A 15,861-nucleotide genomic window follows, 5' to 3' on the forward strand; every position below is an offset into this window, starting at 1 on the left:
GAACATTTTTATAGAGAGAAGAAAGAAATCCAGAGGGCTGTAGGAAGCAAAGACCATGGCTTTTCATTGGCTGAGTCTTAGCCAGGAGAAAAAGAGGAGTCTCTTCTTCCTGTTGGGCTTTCCTGTCCTCACAGAGTGGGATTTACTCCCTTGCCTCCCAGCTCCTTTTTCCCTTTAAACAAATTATTTTACTTATCTTTATTTTTTGTAGGGGATTGGAAATTAGTTTTATTTTTTACTTACTATTTTTAGTAGAGGTACCAGGGATTAACCCTAGGACCTCCCGCAGGACATGCTAAATAAGCACTTTACTGCTGAACTATAGCCTCCCCCTACCAGCTCTTTTTAATTGAGGCATTTGTTTGTTTCTTTGTTTGTTTGTTTATTTATTTATTTATTTATTTATTTATTTATTTATTTATTTATTTATTTATTTATTCATAGGGGACGGAAGTGAGCGAATGCTTTTGCAGGATGATGACAGCAAAGTTGGTGGATGCAGGGTTGCCACAAACTTTCAACTTGTAAAAATGTAGTATCTGTAAGGCACAATAAAACAAGTTACGGTGAACTATTCCCAATTATCTCAGGATAATAACAGCTACTGAATAAGGCAACAAGAACAAATACAGAGGTCTGACTGCTCCCACCTGATCCCGAACTCTTGCCTTTCCAAATAGTGTAATAGTTTAAAATTTCTTGGGGTACTTCGACTATAGGGATACAGCTCCTAAGAAACTACAAGTCCCTTTACATTGCAGGCGCAGCACAGTGACTACACCTCTCTTCTCAGAAAACTGCCCAGTTCCTCCCTAAAAGGAACCCTCCTTCCTAAACAGAATGTGGGGCTACAACCTATGGCAGAACATTTTACGGTAAGTGGCAGCTGTTTCCACGCTCTTTATCCACTTCTGCGCAGACTTAACAGAATCCTCTATTCGCCCTTTAGCCCTGAAGACCTGTCCAGCGTCCCAAGCACCGCCCCCCAACACCGTGCCCTTGGGGAAAATTCCTCTCTTCACGTGTATGGCCCGGGTTCAGGGATTGGCCGTTGGGGCCGAGAAGCTAGCAGCAAGGGCCCAGCAGCTTCCGTTTTTCGGTTCTGAAGTGTGGGTTTGGATGCTTGCGTCACTTCTTGGCGACGCAGGCAGGAGCGGCAGCTCCGGGAAGAACCCGCGGAGCCAGCTCTGAGGAAGCTGTTGGTGAACTGGGTGGACGGCTACTCAGATGGAAACAGGTCAGCCCTGGTTGCCACCTGGTGACGGAGGTGGAGTGTAAGAGAGAGTATTACCTTTTTCAGGTTGCATTGTTTTCGGTTTCTTTAGGCGCATGAGTTAACATTAAGCCTTCTTTTCTTGTTGGGGGAAGGAGGAGGTAGGTGCGTTGACAACACCTAGGGAGAATGTGTATGGGGTGGGTCGGCGGTGGGATCGAAATAAATGGGGTGGAAGGGGCCCTTTACGGGTATGGGAGCGCGGCAGCGGGATTGCAAGGGGCAGGGAACGCAGTCCCGCGTGTCGGGAAAAAGATTCGTGACGCGATTGCGCCAGGCGTTACAGCCACGTGCAGCGGGGTCCTGGAGCCTGTTGTCCTCTTTCCCAGTTCCTGAGGTCCCAGTGCTTGGCGCCACTATCGATAGACTGGGGAAAGGGGCTCGTTCCTCCCGCCTTCAGCGAGTGCGCAGGTCCCTGTACGGAGTGCTCCTAGTTACATAATCGTTCGGGAACCTGCGGTTGGTGAGTAGTAGGGGGAGTACCCTGCATTACCCTTTGTGTCTTCGTTTGCTGCCTGCCACTTTGCGTGTGGTGGGCGGCGATGGCGGACCTGGTATAGCTTCTTGATTCCGGGACCTCGTTTCTTGGCGTCACCCACATGACGATATTGAAGGCTAGGGATGCGGAAGTTATGCCTGAGGAACTGTGTCCAGTACAACTGGGGAGCATCATCGTGCAGTAACTTGTCTAATCCCCTCCCCGCCCCTTCTCCTTCCTTTCTCTTTTTCCTTTCCTTTTGTGTGTGCTTGAACGCCTTCCATACCCCGCCTTTGGTATCCATCTGGAATGTTTTCTTTTTCTTACTTTACTTAATGTCACTTTGTTTTCACTGTCTCTCTGCTTGCAAAAAAAAAAAAAAAAATCGAGATCTTCAAAATGGAAACAAATCTCTCTTGTTCTGGGGTGGTCTGTAGAATTTGAAAGGTTACACAGCTGTACGGTTTTTGGAGCAAAACAATAGAGAACTTAAGGGAAAGGGACTCCTATACTGGAAACCCCTTTTCTTTTTCTGTTCGTTTGAACATGGTGAACCTTTTCACTGCAATATGAAACTATGAATTATTTTTCTAACATGTTTAATGAACTTCAAAACTTCCAGTTTATATTTGAGCGAGCTGTCAAGAATTTGGTTTTTTTCGACCTGTTTCAGAAGTCGGACATTTTCTTGCATCTCTATGTGAAGTTGTTAACTGCTTGACAGTTTTCTTGATCTCTCTGTCTTCTGAAAGAAAGACCCACTACTTGCAGGACTGGAAGAGAAACTAAGTTCATCATATTCTAGTAATCCAGATTGTCACTTTGCATACTTTGCTCACTGACAACTCTGATTAAAAATAAAATCAGCAACCCTGCAGTTTAGGATGCAAGTACTCTATATTTTTTGGAATGAAGAAAGTTGTTTAATGAGGAGCAAAGGTTAATCAGCATTTTAAATGAGCTAGTTTAATATTAAGCTAACGATCCTTTGAGAAATGGCTTCTGGTCACCAGCTGGATATAAATAGTCTCTACGAAAGCTAGATTTTACAGTAGCATTTACCAGTGTCCACTTTTGTACCTGATTCCTGAGCCTCAATTCTTACTGGTTGTTGTAAAGAGAACTAGATCATATTTGCACTACAGAGGAGAAATCCTAAGCCTGTGGGAACTTGAATCTTTTATAACGGGCAGTGTAGTAGGCAGAATAGTGGCTCCTCAAAGCTGCTTATATCTTAAACAGGGAACAGTGAATTATCTTATTGACCAAAGGAATTTGCATAGGTGTTATTTTGCAGATTAGGATTTTCTGGCATTATCTTGGGTTATCAGGGTGTGCCCAGTGAAATCAAAAGAATCCTTACAAATGAAAGAGGAAGAGAAAAATCAGATCTAGAGAGATGACACTTTGCATTACACTTGGTTTGCCTTTACAAGCAAGATGGAGGAGGGGAATCATGATCCAAGGAATGTAATCAGCCTAGAAGTCAGAAAAGGCAAGAGAACAAGATTCTCCCATAAAGCCTCTAGAAGGAATGTAAGTTAAATAGGTAAATGATAACTTACTACAACAGCAATTGGAAACGTGGGCAGTAAGCAGACATGTGCATTGCCTTAGATATCATTTCTATTTTTCCCAAGGCTTTTTGCTATATGAATATCATTGAATAGATAGTCTGAAACAAAAACAGTAGTGCTCTGCTCACAAGAGAAGCAGAAACACTGACATGCATTCTAGTAAATTTTCCCTTGAATTTACGACTTCATTGACCACCATTTAGTTTGACCAAAATAGGATGGGGCCAAATCTGTTCAGTTTATCTTACAGACTACTAGAAACAGGAGTCCAAGCATAAGAAAGAGCCCAGGCCACAGGGTTGAGTTAAATTCTGCCCTCAAAGTCCCAGACCTCACCAGCTGAACAAGTCCACAGACCATGAGAGTGTACCATCTGGCTCCCTTTAAGGCTGTGTGTTAACCTTTCCACTTGACCTGAGTCACAAATTCAGGTGCAGCAGGCTATATTCACGAATAGCCCACAAGAAGAAAGTCTAGGGAAATTTTGTCATAACTAGTAACTCTGGCCAGAGAGTTGAGATTCACCTGCATGTGGTCCACTGGCCATTTCAGTTAAAATTGTGGTTAGATTTCATACTACCTTTTGTTAGGAGTAGAATCACTCCTATTTTAGGGAGAAATACTTGCATTGTGGGCATGAGCTAGGAGTCAGTTTTTTGTCTGGAGAGTTTTTCCAAGGTACCAAAGTGGCCTTATTTTGGAGAGCACTTCACAGTTGACTGAAGGCTGTGTGACTACTGATTGTGTTTCCTTAAACAGTTGATGATCTGTTATGGCCTCTCCTAGTGTAGAAGACACACTGTTTTCTAGACAGATGCAAGTTAATTTCTGGCTTCCATGTGAGAAGGGGCATACGTGGTACCTCTGGGAAGAAAGTGTTGATTGTGACTGATGGGGTTCCTCAAGTGGGACTTAACATTAGCGTTTCCAAGTGGGTACAGATTTAAAGTGCTTTATAACATGGCTCCCTAGCCAGCTGATAACACTGGGGTTTCTAGATGAATAACTGAATTATATCCTTTCTGAAGGGCCTGCCTGAGGCTTCCCAGTTTAATTTATCCTGTGTGTCCGTGATACCTGTTGGATGCCATTTGTCTACCCCTGGAATGACTTAGTGAGGTCTAGGGAAATGAGGGTGAGTGAGACATTTGGTACTGATAAGTGTTTTGTTTAGGAGATTCAGGAGCTCAGACATCCACTGCTGTTTCCATTTGAATGGCAATCATATTGCCATCTGAGATGTCTGCCTGGAAGGTGCATTCAGGCATCTGTTAAATCCAAGCTGCTTGCAGCAGTTTGGGAGAGCCACACTAGGGCACATAGTTTTATTAGGAAGACTCCAGGGGCAGTTTTTAAAAACATTGGATGATTAATGCTGCGAGACTTGTAAACAAAGATGTGATTCTGGTCATTAAAACTTCAGCTTTTATCCAGTCAGTCATCAACTACTCTCAACAGTCCTTTTGCCCACAAAGGCTAGGTGCTAGAGGAATGAGGGGATTTGTTTAAACCTTGCAGACATCCATTGTGTCCTCCACTTTGACCTGTGTAGATCACACTCCACAGGCAGTGTACTCAGTGAGTGGTCTTTGTCCCCCAAGTACATAGATCTAGATCCCTTTCAGTCCTACAAGAGAATCTAAGTGGCTGGACCCAAGTTTGAATCCTCTAGGCTCCAACTTGGAATGGAGAGTGTGCTACCTAGGTTGGCAAAATTATTATACTCTTGGGAGCAAGAAAGAAGTAGCTGTATAAGTGTAGCCATATTTCTTTGAATGTCTTTGAAATTCAAGCTGAATTTTCAAAGTGGGTTTAAATAACCCAGCACCCCTTTTGTTCCGATACTAAACAAGGAAGAGACTGAGTGGGGATGATTCCTATCTGGAGACAGCTGCATTCAGTGGCCCAAATTGCCTTTCCAGGTACAAAATGAGAAGATGAGGGAGTTAGTATCAGGAATTTAAAAAGAAGACTGGCTTATTTACAATATTATATTAGTTTTTGTGAATATAATACAGTGATTTGATATTTTCATAGATTATACTTGATTTAAAGTTATCACAACATACTATGTTTATTTCTTGTGCTGAACATTTCATCCTTGTATCTGATTTGTTTTGTGTCTAGTAGTTTGTAATTCTTAACTCTGTTCTTTTATGTTTCGCTTCCTCCCTAATCCTTCTGTCCAAACTAAATGATCTTTGCTTTGTAGAAATATGTTCTTTCTATTCCCACTTTGAGTTGTTACCATGGATGGGCATTAAATTTTATCAGAAGCCTTTTCTGCATCTTTTTAGATTGATGATCATGTAATTTTTATTCTTCATTAACATAAATGCAGTGTATCACATTGATTGATGTGTACATACTGAAATATCTTTGCATCCCTAGAATAAATTGCACTTGATAATGGTGTGTGATCCTTTTTATATACTGTTGAATTCAGTTTGATAGTATTTTGTTAAGGATTTTGTCAGAGATTTGTGCCTGTGAATTTCTTTTTTGTAGTGTCTTTGTCTGGTTTTAGTATCATGGTAATGGTGGCCTTGTAGAATGAGTCTGGGAGTCTTCCCTCCTCTTCATGTTTTTCAAGTCATTTGAGAGGATAAGTATTAAGTCCTCTTTGTATATTTGATAGAATTCCCCTGTGAAGCAGTCTGGACCTGGACTTCGGATTGTTGGAAGTGGTTTGATTACTGATTCAATTTTTTTTTCTTTTTCCTTTTTAATTGAAGTATGGTTATTGTACAATATTACAAGAGTTACAAATGTTCAATGTAATGATTCACAATTTTTAATGGTTATGCTTCATTTATACCTATTATAAAATACTGGGTGTATTCCCCATGTTATACATCATATTCCTGTAGCTTACTTTATCCCTGATAATTTGCACCTCTTACTCCCCTAACCTATGTTTCCTCTCTCTCGTTTCTGTCTCCCCACAAATAACCACTAGTTTGTTCTGTAAATCTATCTGCTTCTTTTTGTTATATTCACTTGTTTGTTGTACTTCTTAGTTTCCACTAATAAGTGATATCATACAGTATTAGTCTTTCTCTTTCTGACTTATTTTATGTAGCAAAATGCCCTCCAAGTCCATCATATTGCCGCAAATGGAAATATTTCATTCTTTTTTATGGCTTAGTAGTTCTCCATTGTGTGCATTCATGTGTGTGTTTGTGTGTGTACCACATCTTTATCCAGTCATCTGTTGATGGGCATTTAGGTTGCTTCCATGACTTGGCTATTGTAAACAATACTGCAGAAAACATAGGGATCCATGTATCTTTTCAAATTAGAGTTTTTCTGTGTGTGATTTTTTTTTTTTTTTTTTGGATATATACTCAGGAGTAGAATTGCTTTCTCATATAACAGATATTTGAGAAATCTCCATACTCTTTTCTATCATGGCTATACCCAAAAGTGTACTACTAATCAGGCTGTTCAGATTATCTGTTTCTTCCTGTTTCAGTCTTGGAAAATACTATGCTTTCACGAATTTATACATCCCCCCTAGGTTGTCAAGGTTGTTGGCATATAATTGTTTATAGGACACTCTTCATTCTATTTCTTTAATATTGATTGGAATTTTTCCTCCGTCCATTTTTATACTGTTTATTTGGGCCCATGCCTGCATGCGGTATCTGTCTTCTCTTTGTCTCTCTTTCTCCCTCTTTGTCCTGCTCCCCTCTCTTTCTTTTCTTAATGAGCTTATCGATTTTTTTTTTCTTAAAAAAAAAAAAGGAAAAACAGGTCTGGGTTTCATTGGTACTTTCTGTGGTGGTGGATCTTTGTTATTTATTTCTGCTCTCATCTTTGTTACTTCCTTCTTTTCACTTTGGGCTTTGCTTGTTCTTTTTTTTTTTTTTTTTTTTTTTTTTTCTAATTTCTTTAGATGGTAGGTTGTTTTGTATTTGGGGGCTTTCTTGTTTTCTTGAGGTAGGACACTATAAACTGCCTCTTAGAAATACTTTTCCTGCATTCCATAGATTTTGGAAAATTGTGTTATTTTCTTTTGTTTTGATGTATTCTCTAATTTCCTCTTTGATTTCTTCATTAACCCATTAGTTTTTCTAGTAGCATGTTATTTAGTCACCATGTGTTTGTGTTTGTCCCCTTTTCTTCCTGTAATTGAATTCCAGTTTTAAACTGTTGTATGTTCAGGAAAAAGGCTTAATGTAGTTTCTAGTCTCTTAAATTTATTGAGACTTGTTTTGTGGACTAGCATGTGATCTTTCCTGGAGAACTCTCCATGTGGACTTGAAATGTGTATTCTGCTGTTTTTGGATGGAATGTTTTGTAAATATCTGTAAAGTCAGATTGGTCTAATGTGCCATGTAAGACAATTGTTGCCTTACTGATTTTCATCCTAGGTGATCTGTCCATTGATGTCAATGTGGAGTTAAAGTCTCCTCCTGTTATTGTGTTATTTGTTAATTTCTTCCTTTATATCTAAGTAGTTGCTGTTTATATTTAAGTAACTCTATATTAGGGGAAGGTATGTTTACAGTCATTATGTCCTCTTCTTTTATCGATTCCTTTATTGTTATATAATACCATTTGGTTTTTTTTGTAGAGTTTGATACTTCTTTTTATTGACGTATAGTTGATTTGCAGTATTCTATTAGTTACAGTTATACAACAGAGAGATTCAATATTTTTGTAGAGTATATACCATTTAAAGTTATTATAAAGCAATGGCTGTACTTCCCTGTACAGTACAAAGTATACTTCTCCTTATCTACTTTATATACAGTGGTTTACATCTCTTAATCCTATACATTTGTATTGCCCCTTGCCCTTTCCCTATCCCCTGCTGGTAAGCACTAATTTGCTCTCTATATCTGTGAGTTTCTTGTATACATTTATTTGTTTTATTTTTTAGATTGCACTTATAAGTTATAACATAGAGTCTTTGTCTTTGTCTGACTTACTTCACTTACCATAATACTTTCTAGGTATATTCACATTGTTGCAAATGGCAGAATATCATTCTTTGTCATGGCTGAGCAGTAATTCATAGTGTATGTAAAACATGTCTTCTTTATTCATTCATCTGTTAAAGGACACGTAGGCTGCACCATATCTTGATAACTGGAAAAAATGCTGCTATGAATATTCTGTTCTGCATATCTGTGAATAAATGTTTCTGTTTCCTTTGGATATCCAGGGGTGGAATTGCTGGATCACATGGTAGTTCTATTTTTAGTTTTCTGAGTAACCTCCGTACAGTTTTCCACAGTGGCTGTACCAGTTTACATTCACACCAGCAATGTCTGAGGGTTCTCTTTTCTCTACATCTCTTCCAGCATTTATTGCTTGTGGATTTTCTAATAAGGACCATCTGACTGATAATAAAGTGGTATCTCATTGTGGCTTTGATTTGCCTTTCTCCAATTAGAGGTATTGAGCATCATTTCAAGTCCCTGTTAGCCATCTGTATGTCTCCTTTGGAAAAATGTCTGTTTCAGTCTCCTGCTACTTTTTTTTTATTGGGTTTTATTTGGGGGGGGATTAATACTGACTTGAATGAACTGTTACGAATTTTGGATATTAATCCCTTGTCAATCATATATTATTTTCAAATATTTTCTCCCATTCTGTGGGGTGTCTTTTCCTTTTTTCAGTGGTTTCTTTTGCTGTGCAAAAGCTTTTAAGTCCCCTTTGTTTATTTTTGCTTTTATGTGTTTTGCCTTGGGAGACAGATCTTAAAAAATATTGCTACAGTTTATGTCAAGGAGTATTCTGCCTATGTTCTCTTCTAGGAATTTTATGGTTTCTAGTTCTCCATTTAGATCTTTAATCCATTTGGAATTTATTTTTGTGTATCATATGAGAGTATTTTCTAATTTTATGCTTCAACATGTAGCTGTCGAGTTTTCCCAGTGCCACTTGCTGAAAAGACTGTCTTTTTCCCTATTGTATATTCTTGCTTCACTTGTTGTAGATTGCCCATAGGTGAGTGGGTTTATTTCTGGGCTTTCTTTTCTCTTCCATTGATCTCTGTGTCTGTTTTGTGCCAGTTCTGTACTGTTTTGATTACTGTAGCTTTGTAGTATATTCTGAAGTCAGGGACCATAATTCCTCTCTTTTTTTTTTTTTGTTTTGTTTTGTTTTCCAGATTACCTTGGCAATTTAGGGTCTTTGTGGTTTTTATTTTATGATTATTCATTCCAGTTCTATGAAAAGTGAGATGGATTGACTGTTTTGTAGGTTTCTATTAAGTCCAGCTTGTCTAATGCGTCATTTAAGACCATGTTTTTTTAATAATTAAAAAAATTGTTTTTTTAATAATTAAAAAAATTGTTTTTTTAATTGTGGATGATCTGTCTGTTGATGTAAGTGGATTATTAACATCACTGACTATTTTTGTATTGTCAAATTCTCTCTTTACGTCTGTCAATATTTGCTTTATATATTTAGGTATTCTTATATTAGGTCCATATATGATTACAGACTTTATATCCTCTTCTTCTTTCATTGATCACTATATAATGATCATTATATATATTATTATCATTATAAAATGCCACTCCTTCCTTTTTTATTATAGTTTTCATTTCAAAGTCTACATTGTCTAATATCAGTAATGCTCCCTTAGCCTTATTTTCATTTCTGATTGTATGGAATATTATTTTTCATTTCCTTACTTTCATTCTGTATGTGTCTTTAGCTCTGAAGTGAGTCTCCTCTAGGCAGCATGTAGATGGGTGTTTTTTGTTTTTCTCCAACCAACCAACTTATGTCTTTTGATTGGAGCATTTAGTCCTTTAACATTTAAAGTGTTTATTATAGATATGTACATACTTCCATTTTATCACTTGTTTTCTAGTTGTTTTTGTGTGTTTTCCTCTACTCTGTTCTTTTCATAGTTCCTTCCCTTGTGTTTTGATAATTTCTTTAGTGTTATGGTTATGTTCCTTTCTCTCTAGTTTTTATGTATCTACTACAGATTTTTGATTCGTGGTTTTATGGTATTCATATTCATATTCAAGTTCAAAAACATTTAAAAAAAACTAAATTCTTTACTTCCTCCCACCACCCTTCTTTTTGGTGTCATATTTTACCTCTTCATGTCTATCCCTTTACTGATTATTGTGGTTATATTTGATTTTACAATTTTTGTTTTATAACCCTTGTACTATTTATTTAATGGCTGATCCATAGCCTTTACTATAGATTTACTTTATCAGTGCAATTTTCTCCTTCCTATAATTTCTTATTTCTTTTTACTCCTTTTTCTTTTTCACTTAAAGAAGACCTTTTAAACTTATTGTAATCTTGGTTTAGTATTGATGAAGTCTTTTATTTTTTGTTTGTCTGAGAAGTTCCTTATCTCCTTCAATTCTAAATAACAGTGTGGCTGGTAACAAGGGTCCCAGATTATATGGTTTTTTTCTTTAAATACTTTTAATATATCATGCCAATCCCTCTGGACTGCAAAGTGTTCTCTGAACTTGGCTGATAGTCTTATGAGTGTTCCCTTTTATTTGACTCATTAGTTTCATTTCCTGCCTTCAAAATTCTTTATCTTTGACTTTTATTATTTTAACTATGATATGGCATGGTGTGGGTCTCTTTGGGTTCATCTTGGGACTTTCTTTGTTTTCTGAAACTGGATATCTATTTTCTTCTTCAGATTTGGAATGTTTTAATCTATAATTTCATTATGGGTGTTATGGCGGTCTCTGTCTTGATTGCCAGTGGTCAAAGTGCTTATGGATGTAGTTCTGTGCTGATTTAACTTTTTCCCTGGTATCTATGTCTTGGTTATAGGCTGGGTTGTGGCAGAGATGTTGGAGCCACTCTACTGAGCTTGTTTCACTTCCTCTCAAGTGTGTGCAAGCAGTGGCTGGCACTGGCTGCCTCTGGCCTAATCAGAGGCAGGGTGAGCTTGACCCTGTTCTGTTCCCTCTAAGTATTTGCACCTTCATTGGCAATGGCAGCCTCCACCTTAGTGGGAGCACTGCCATGCTGGGGACAGGGATGGGAGGAATGTTAGGGCAGCCTAGTATATTAGCCAGAGCACCACACAGTTTTCAGTCTTTTGCCTCTATGACATGACTGGAAGCAAACAAACCTGTGCATGCTTTCTTTAAGTGCAGAGACTTAGAGACACATCGGTTTTCACACCAGTGAAGGGGTCTTATCTTCCCAGTATTGGACCACATGCCTGGAGTGTCTTAATATGTGGGTCAAAGTCTTCACTCCATAGGGAGGTTCCCTGAGGCTCTCATGTCTCTCTCTTCTTCTGGACTCCCACTAGTGGTGTGGGTCCTGACCAGATTGCTTCTCCTCTCTTCCTAACAGACTCTGTGTGGGTCTTTCTATACACTTTTGGTTGTAGAAGATTGAGCGTGCTAGTTTTCATGTTGATTTCAATGAAAGTTGTTCTCTATGTAGTTATAGTTTTGATATGTTCGTTAGAAGAGGTGAACTTAGAGTCTTAACTCTTCCATCTTGATTCTGCTCTCTTACAGATCTTTTTTGAGTCAATTTTTGAGTAGCAGTCCTAATGCTCAGTAATAGCAGAAACCTGTGAATGACAGGGAGTGTGTATGAGTGCCTTGACTATCACACCATTGTTAGTGGCTTTTGTGATAATATTTACAGACTGCAGATTACCCAGGAAGATGATGACATGAGACATCATTTCCAGGGCAACAGCAGCGTAGCCAGATTCAGCTGATCGGTGTGGAGCATCAATCCCATAATCTGAAATAGGCTCAGCAACAGGCTACCCAGAACCAATATTCCTAGGAAGGTTTAAAGATTGGATATACTCAGACTTCCAGAATGATTGAAGTCAATGTCCTATTTGTCCTGAGTTTTCCCAGTCTGCAGAGAACTAGGTCAAATTCAGCATGTGTCACAAGTCTAGCATGCTGTGATAGCCTCTACATTAAAAACAGAAAATTCTTTACTTGGTGCCCATTTTGTGATGGTGGGCAGATAGCCGCAATCTGTGTAATGATTGCCACCCAGCTAGAATTATGGCAATCTGGGTAGTGCAGCCTTGATCAGTAGCTTGATTTACTCAGTGTAGACTTCTATGTGATTAACCAGTTGATTCCTTTAGTAACTGTGATTGCTTTCTCCAGTTTGTGGTGCTAAAAATGGAGTTATTTTATCTGCCATTTTTTAAGCTGTGGACTAGACAGGTAGATGATTGCAAGGTTTATCTAGGAAAGTGTAGGCCAGAGCAATGAGAATTAATCTGAGTTCTGCCCTTCCAGCAGAACAGCCATGTCCATAACTGGTGCTGAAGCAGAACAGCAACAGCAGCAAACGGCACCACTGGGGTTTAGCTTCACTGAAATATCAGCTGGGCCCAAGTATTTTCAGTCCCTTTATGAATCCCATTGGGTCAGTGACTTTGCTCTACGTGGCATATACAAAATTATAACTGATGCTTTTTTGTGGAAGGTGGAGGTGACGATGGGGCCTGGCTGGCCAAATTCTTGAATATACCATTTCAGTTTGACAAGTAAAGCTTCCTAGGCCTTTTCTACATGGTTAATTAGTCTTATCGACTGAGTTAGCCCATTCTGAAAGAAAACTACCAGGTCAGACTCAGGAGGGCTTCAGTATTCAGTATTTGCAAGAGGCAGATGCAAGCTAGCTGTTACTTTTTAAAGAGGATATATATGTGATCTGTCAGAGAAGCTTCTCTTCTTTGCTTGCCTATATCACAATGGCTTGAGACACAAAGTAGTGTTTGGGTTTGTGGGCCCCAAGATACTCTATTTATGGCTTTACCTAATAAGAGAATTCTCACTGGGACTTAATGGGGTGGCTAAGTAAAAGCATATTACACTCCATATGGAATGGGTATATGCATAGGAATTTGTACTATACATTCAGACATAGAAGCGACAATAATAACACATTGAGTCAGCTCAAATAGTACATTGATCTTTGTGAACCCTGCCCCCAATTCCAACAGTTGAATTCGGAAACCTCTTACCCATACAGAATCATATCAGGCAGTGAGTGACTTGGGTAGCTGTGATCAGAAGAACCATAAAAGTCTAGTCTCTCTACTCTCTCCATTGAACCAGAGTACTAAGATGGGAAGTATATGGCCTGTGGTCCCACTTAGGGCTGGGAGAACTTGGTCCCAAGCCTAGTCATCTTTCTCTACAGGGTGCCAAGGGAGAAGTCACTGGGAATGAGGAGACATTAGGTCCACCTAAATAAGCAAGAAGTGTTTTGGTTTTTTTTAACTTTCACTTTTGAGCAGCTTAAAATACTTAGCCATGCTGCTTACAACTTTGCCTTAGCCTTTATTTCTGCTTAAAGGCCATACTGAAGGCCAGGCATAGATACAAGTTTAGCCTAATGTGGGAGCTTTTAAAAGACTATACTCATTTCCTTTCCTAGTGTCTCTGTACCCATGTTTTTCTGTCTACTGTTATTTCATGTTTTTTTCCCTCACCCCAGGCTGCTGAAATCAGTACTTGTGCTTTTTTATTCTTGTATCTAAAGTTGTCCCAGTCCTGAAACAGCTCTCACAAGGGTGAAAAATGGTAGACTCTGCACAGGTTTCTCAGGGAGTTGCCTGAAAGATTGAATTGGGACCATGATCCTTTGAAAATTAAGTCTGTTTTGTTCCCTCTGGCACAGTAGCCTTCACTGAGAGTGTGGGCTACTGTCCTTATGGCCAATATTGATCTAGAATTTGGAGAATGGTAAGCAGGAAATATTAAATCCCATAGTATCCTACTTTTTTATTCACTAAACCTTCCATTTGGGCTATAAGTTTTTATCTTCTTTTGTAAGCTTAAAAGCTAAAGGGGATTCCAGAGTTCTGTAGAAGTTGACTCTGATGGATTCTGCCAGCACATTAGTTGTTGGAGGGACAGTCTTGGATTTTTCCTATTCCATTATTATGTAGTCCCCTTCTCTCCTTTTTTTATCCTTTGATTCTAAGAATCATCACTGTTTTATAAACCACTATAAAAGAGAAAAAGATAAAACTGTCAAATGATAACAGGTTTGTTGACTGTACCAGGTACAAAAAGAAAAAACTGCATTTAAACATGAGCATAGTGGAATGCAAAACTGAATTTTTGTATACTGCTGAGTTTTCCTCCCTTGATTGCATTCGATTTAACTACTTCCTCCACATTTTTTTCTTCTTTTCCTCTAGCTTGTGATTGGCACAGTGGAACGATCTAGAATTTGCAGGTTCGGGTGTAAAGCCAGATATGTTGCACAACTCTCATTCAAATGATATTCCTCAACGTCATGACTCAAATTATGGTAGCACAAATAAGAAGCATTCATTGGATGAACGTGATAACTTTATAACAAGGAGCAGGAGTTTGCGGAGCCCAATGCACTGCACACGAGAGTCAAGAGAGGAACCTCCAGGGCCTGAAGCTGGAACAGATCCCTCTGATGGGCAACGAGATTCACAGTACAAAACAAACAAAGAAATAACCTTAGGTAATAATCTCTGCCCAGTGGTTGGGGATTTTCACATGCTGCTTGTTTAACTTATGTTTTCTGCAGCACAGGAAGTTGCTGAACATGATCAGTTTTGAGGCAGATGTTTAGCTAATACACATCGTTTCTTTGATCAGGTTAGTGTGTCTGTCTGCTGCAATTATATGAGGTGGTGAAAAATAGCAGAGTAGAGAGCTTAGTTTATACCTTGATTCTTTGAATAATTAAGAATTGTTCCCCCCCCCCCCCCCAAAATTGGCCAGTTTGGCAGAAGCAATATTTGATTTGCCTTCTGTTTGTTCGTTTAAAGTTGCCTGACTAATAATTATTGTAAACTGTGTATTTGGTCAGTTTATTAAAGAATATTCACTAAAATTTAGAAATGAGATATGTTATTTTTAGCTTGGAACTTGGGTTAATAAGAGTGTTTTTTAAGGTATGTTTTCTCCTTCTGCTTAGTTAGTTTGACAGTTAGGACTGAGAATGTGATATGTTAAGTTTCAGGAATGAAATCTGAATCCCTTGTTTCACCTTACTGGGTGCTGCTCAATTTTTTATTCCTATTGTACCTAACATTTACCTTGTTTGATTTCAGTGATTTCTGCATAAGATGGTAACTGTCTTTCTTAATCCACTTTGCACCTTTTAAAGATGTTAATATTTATAGGAGTATGAAAAACATTTATAATTCTTTACAGACAAGACAAGTATCTTCAGAATCAATAGCCCGAATGCTAGGCATAAAATTTAGCTTCATGTTAAAATTGTTTAAACTTAAAATGGCTCAAATTTAAAATCTTCATAAAATTGAAGTATACATTGTCGTTATGTCTCATACATTAATCGTTGTATTTTGTCTTTTTTGTTTTGTCTTTACCTGAGGGAGGAAATCTTTCAGTACTAGAATTTTATATGGATAGGAAAGTATTCTTTTTGAATTTCACCTGTTCTCCCTCTCTCCCTTTCCCATCAGTCTGTAAAGTATACCAAATACCAACATTTTCTTCAGATTTTTTAAATGAAATATCCTATATTAAAGAGTGACATATTAGAAAATAAAAAGGGACCTACCCCAGAGT

The 15,861-nt window shown here is 38.3% G+C and overlaps 1 protein-coding gene across 5 annotated transcripts in view; it reads left to right on the top strand.

Annotated features, from left to right (window-relative positions):
• The first annotated feature begins 1,121 nt into the window (after positions 1-1,121).
• Positions 1,122-15,861, top strand: part of LOC135320372 (gamma-taxilin-like) — a 56,900-nt gene continuing 42,160 nt past the window's right edge. For 3 of the 5 annotated variants that reach the window (XM_064483454.1, XM_064483458.1, XM_064483457.1), the window contains exons 1-2: positions 1,122-1,237; positions 14,484-14,782. In XM_064483454.1, the coding sequence (XP_064339524.1) occupies positions 14,542-14,782 (241 nt within the window). In that variant the 5' untranslated portion in view covers positions 1,122-1,237; positions 14,484-14,541. Of the gene's footprint in view, positions 1,275-1,514; positions 1,737-14,483; positions 14,783-15,861 lie in introns of those variants that run through there. The other 2 variants (XM_064483455.1, XM_064483456.1) reach the window with 2 other exon arrangements.

Source organism: Camelus dromedarius, chromosome Y (assembly GCF_036321535.1).
Source record: "Camelus dromedarius isolate mCamDro1 chromosome Y, mCamDro1.pat, whole genome shotgun sequence".
Classification (NCBI taxonomy): domain Eukaryota; kingdom Metazoa; phylum Chordata; class Mammalia; order Artiodactyla; family Camelidae; genus Camelus; species Camelus dromedarius.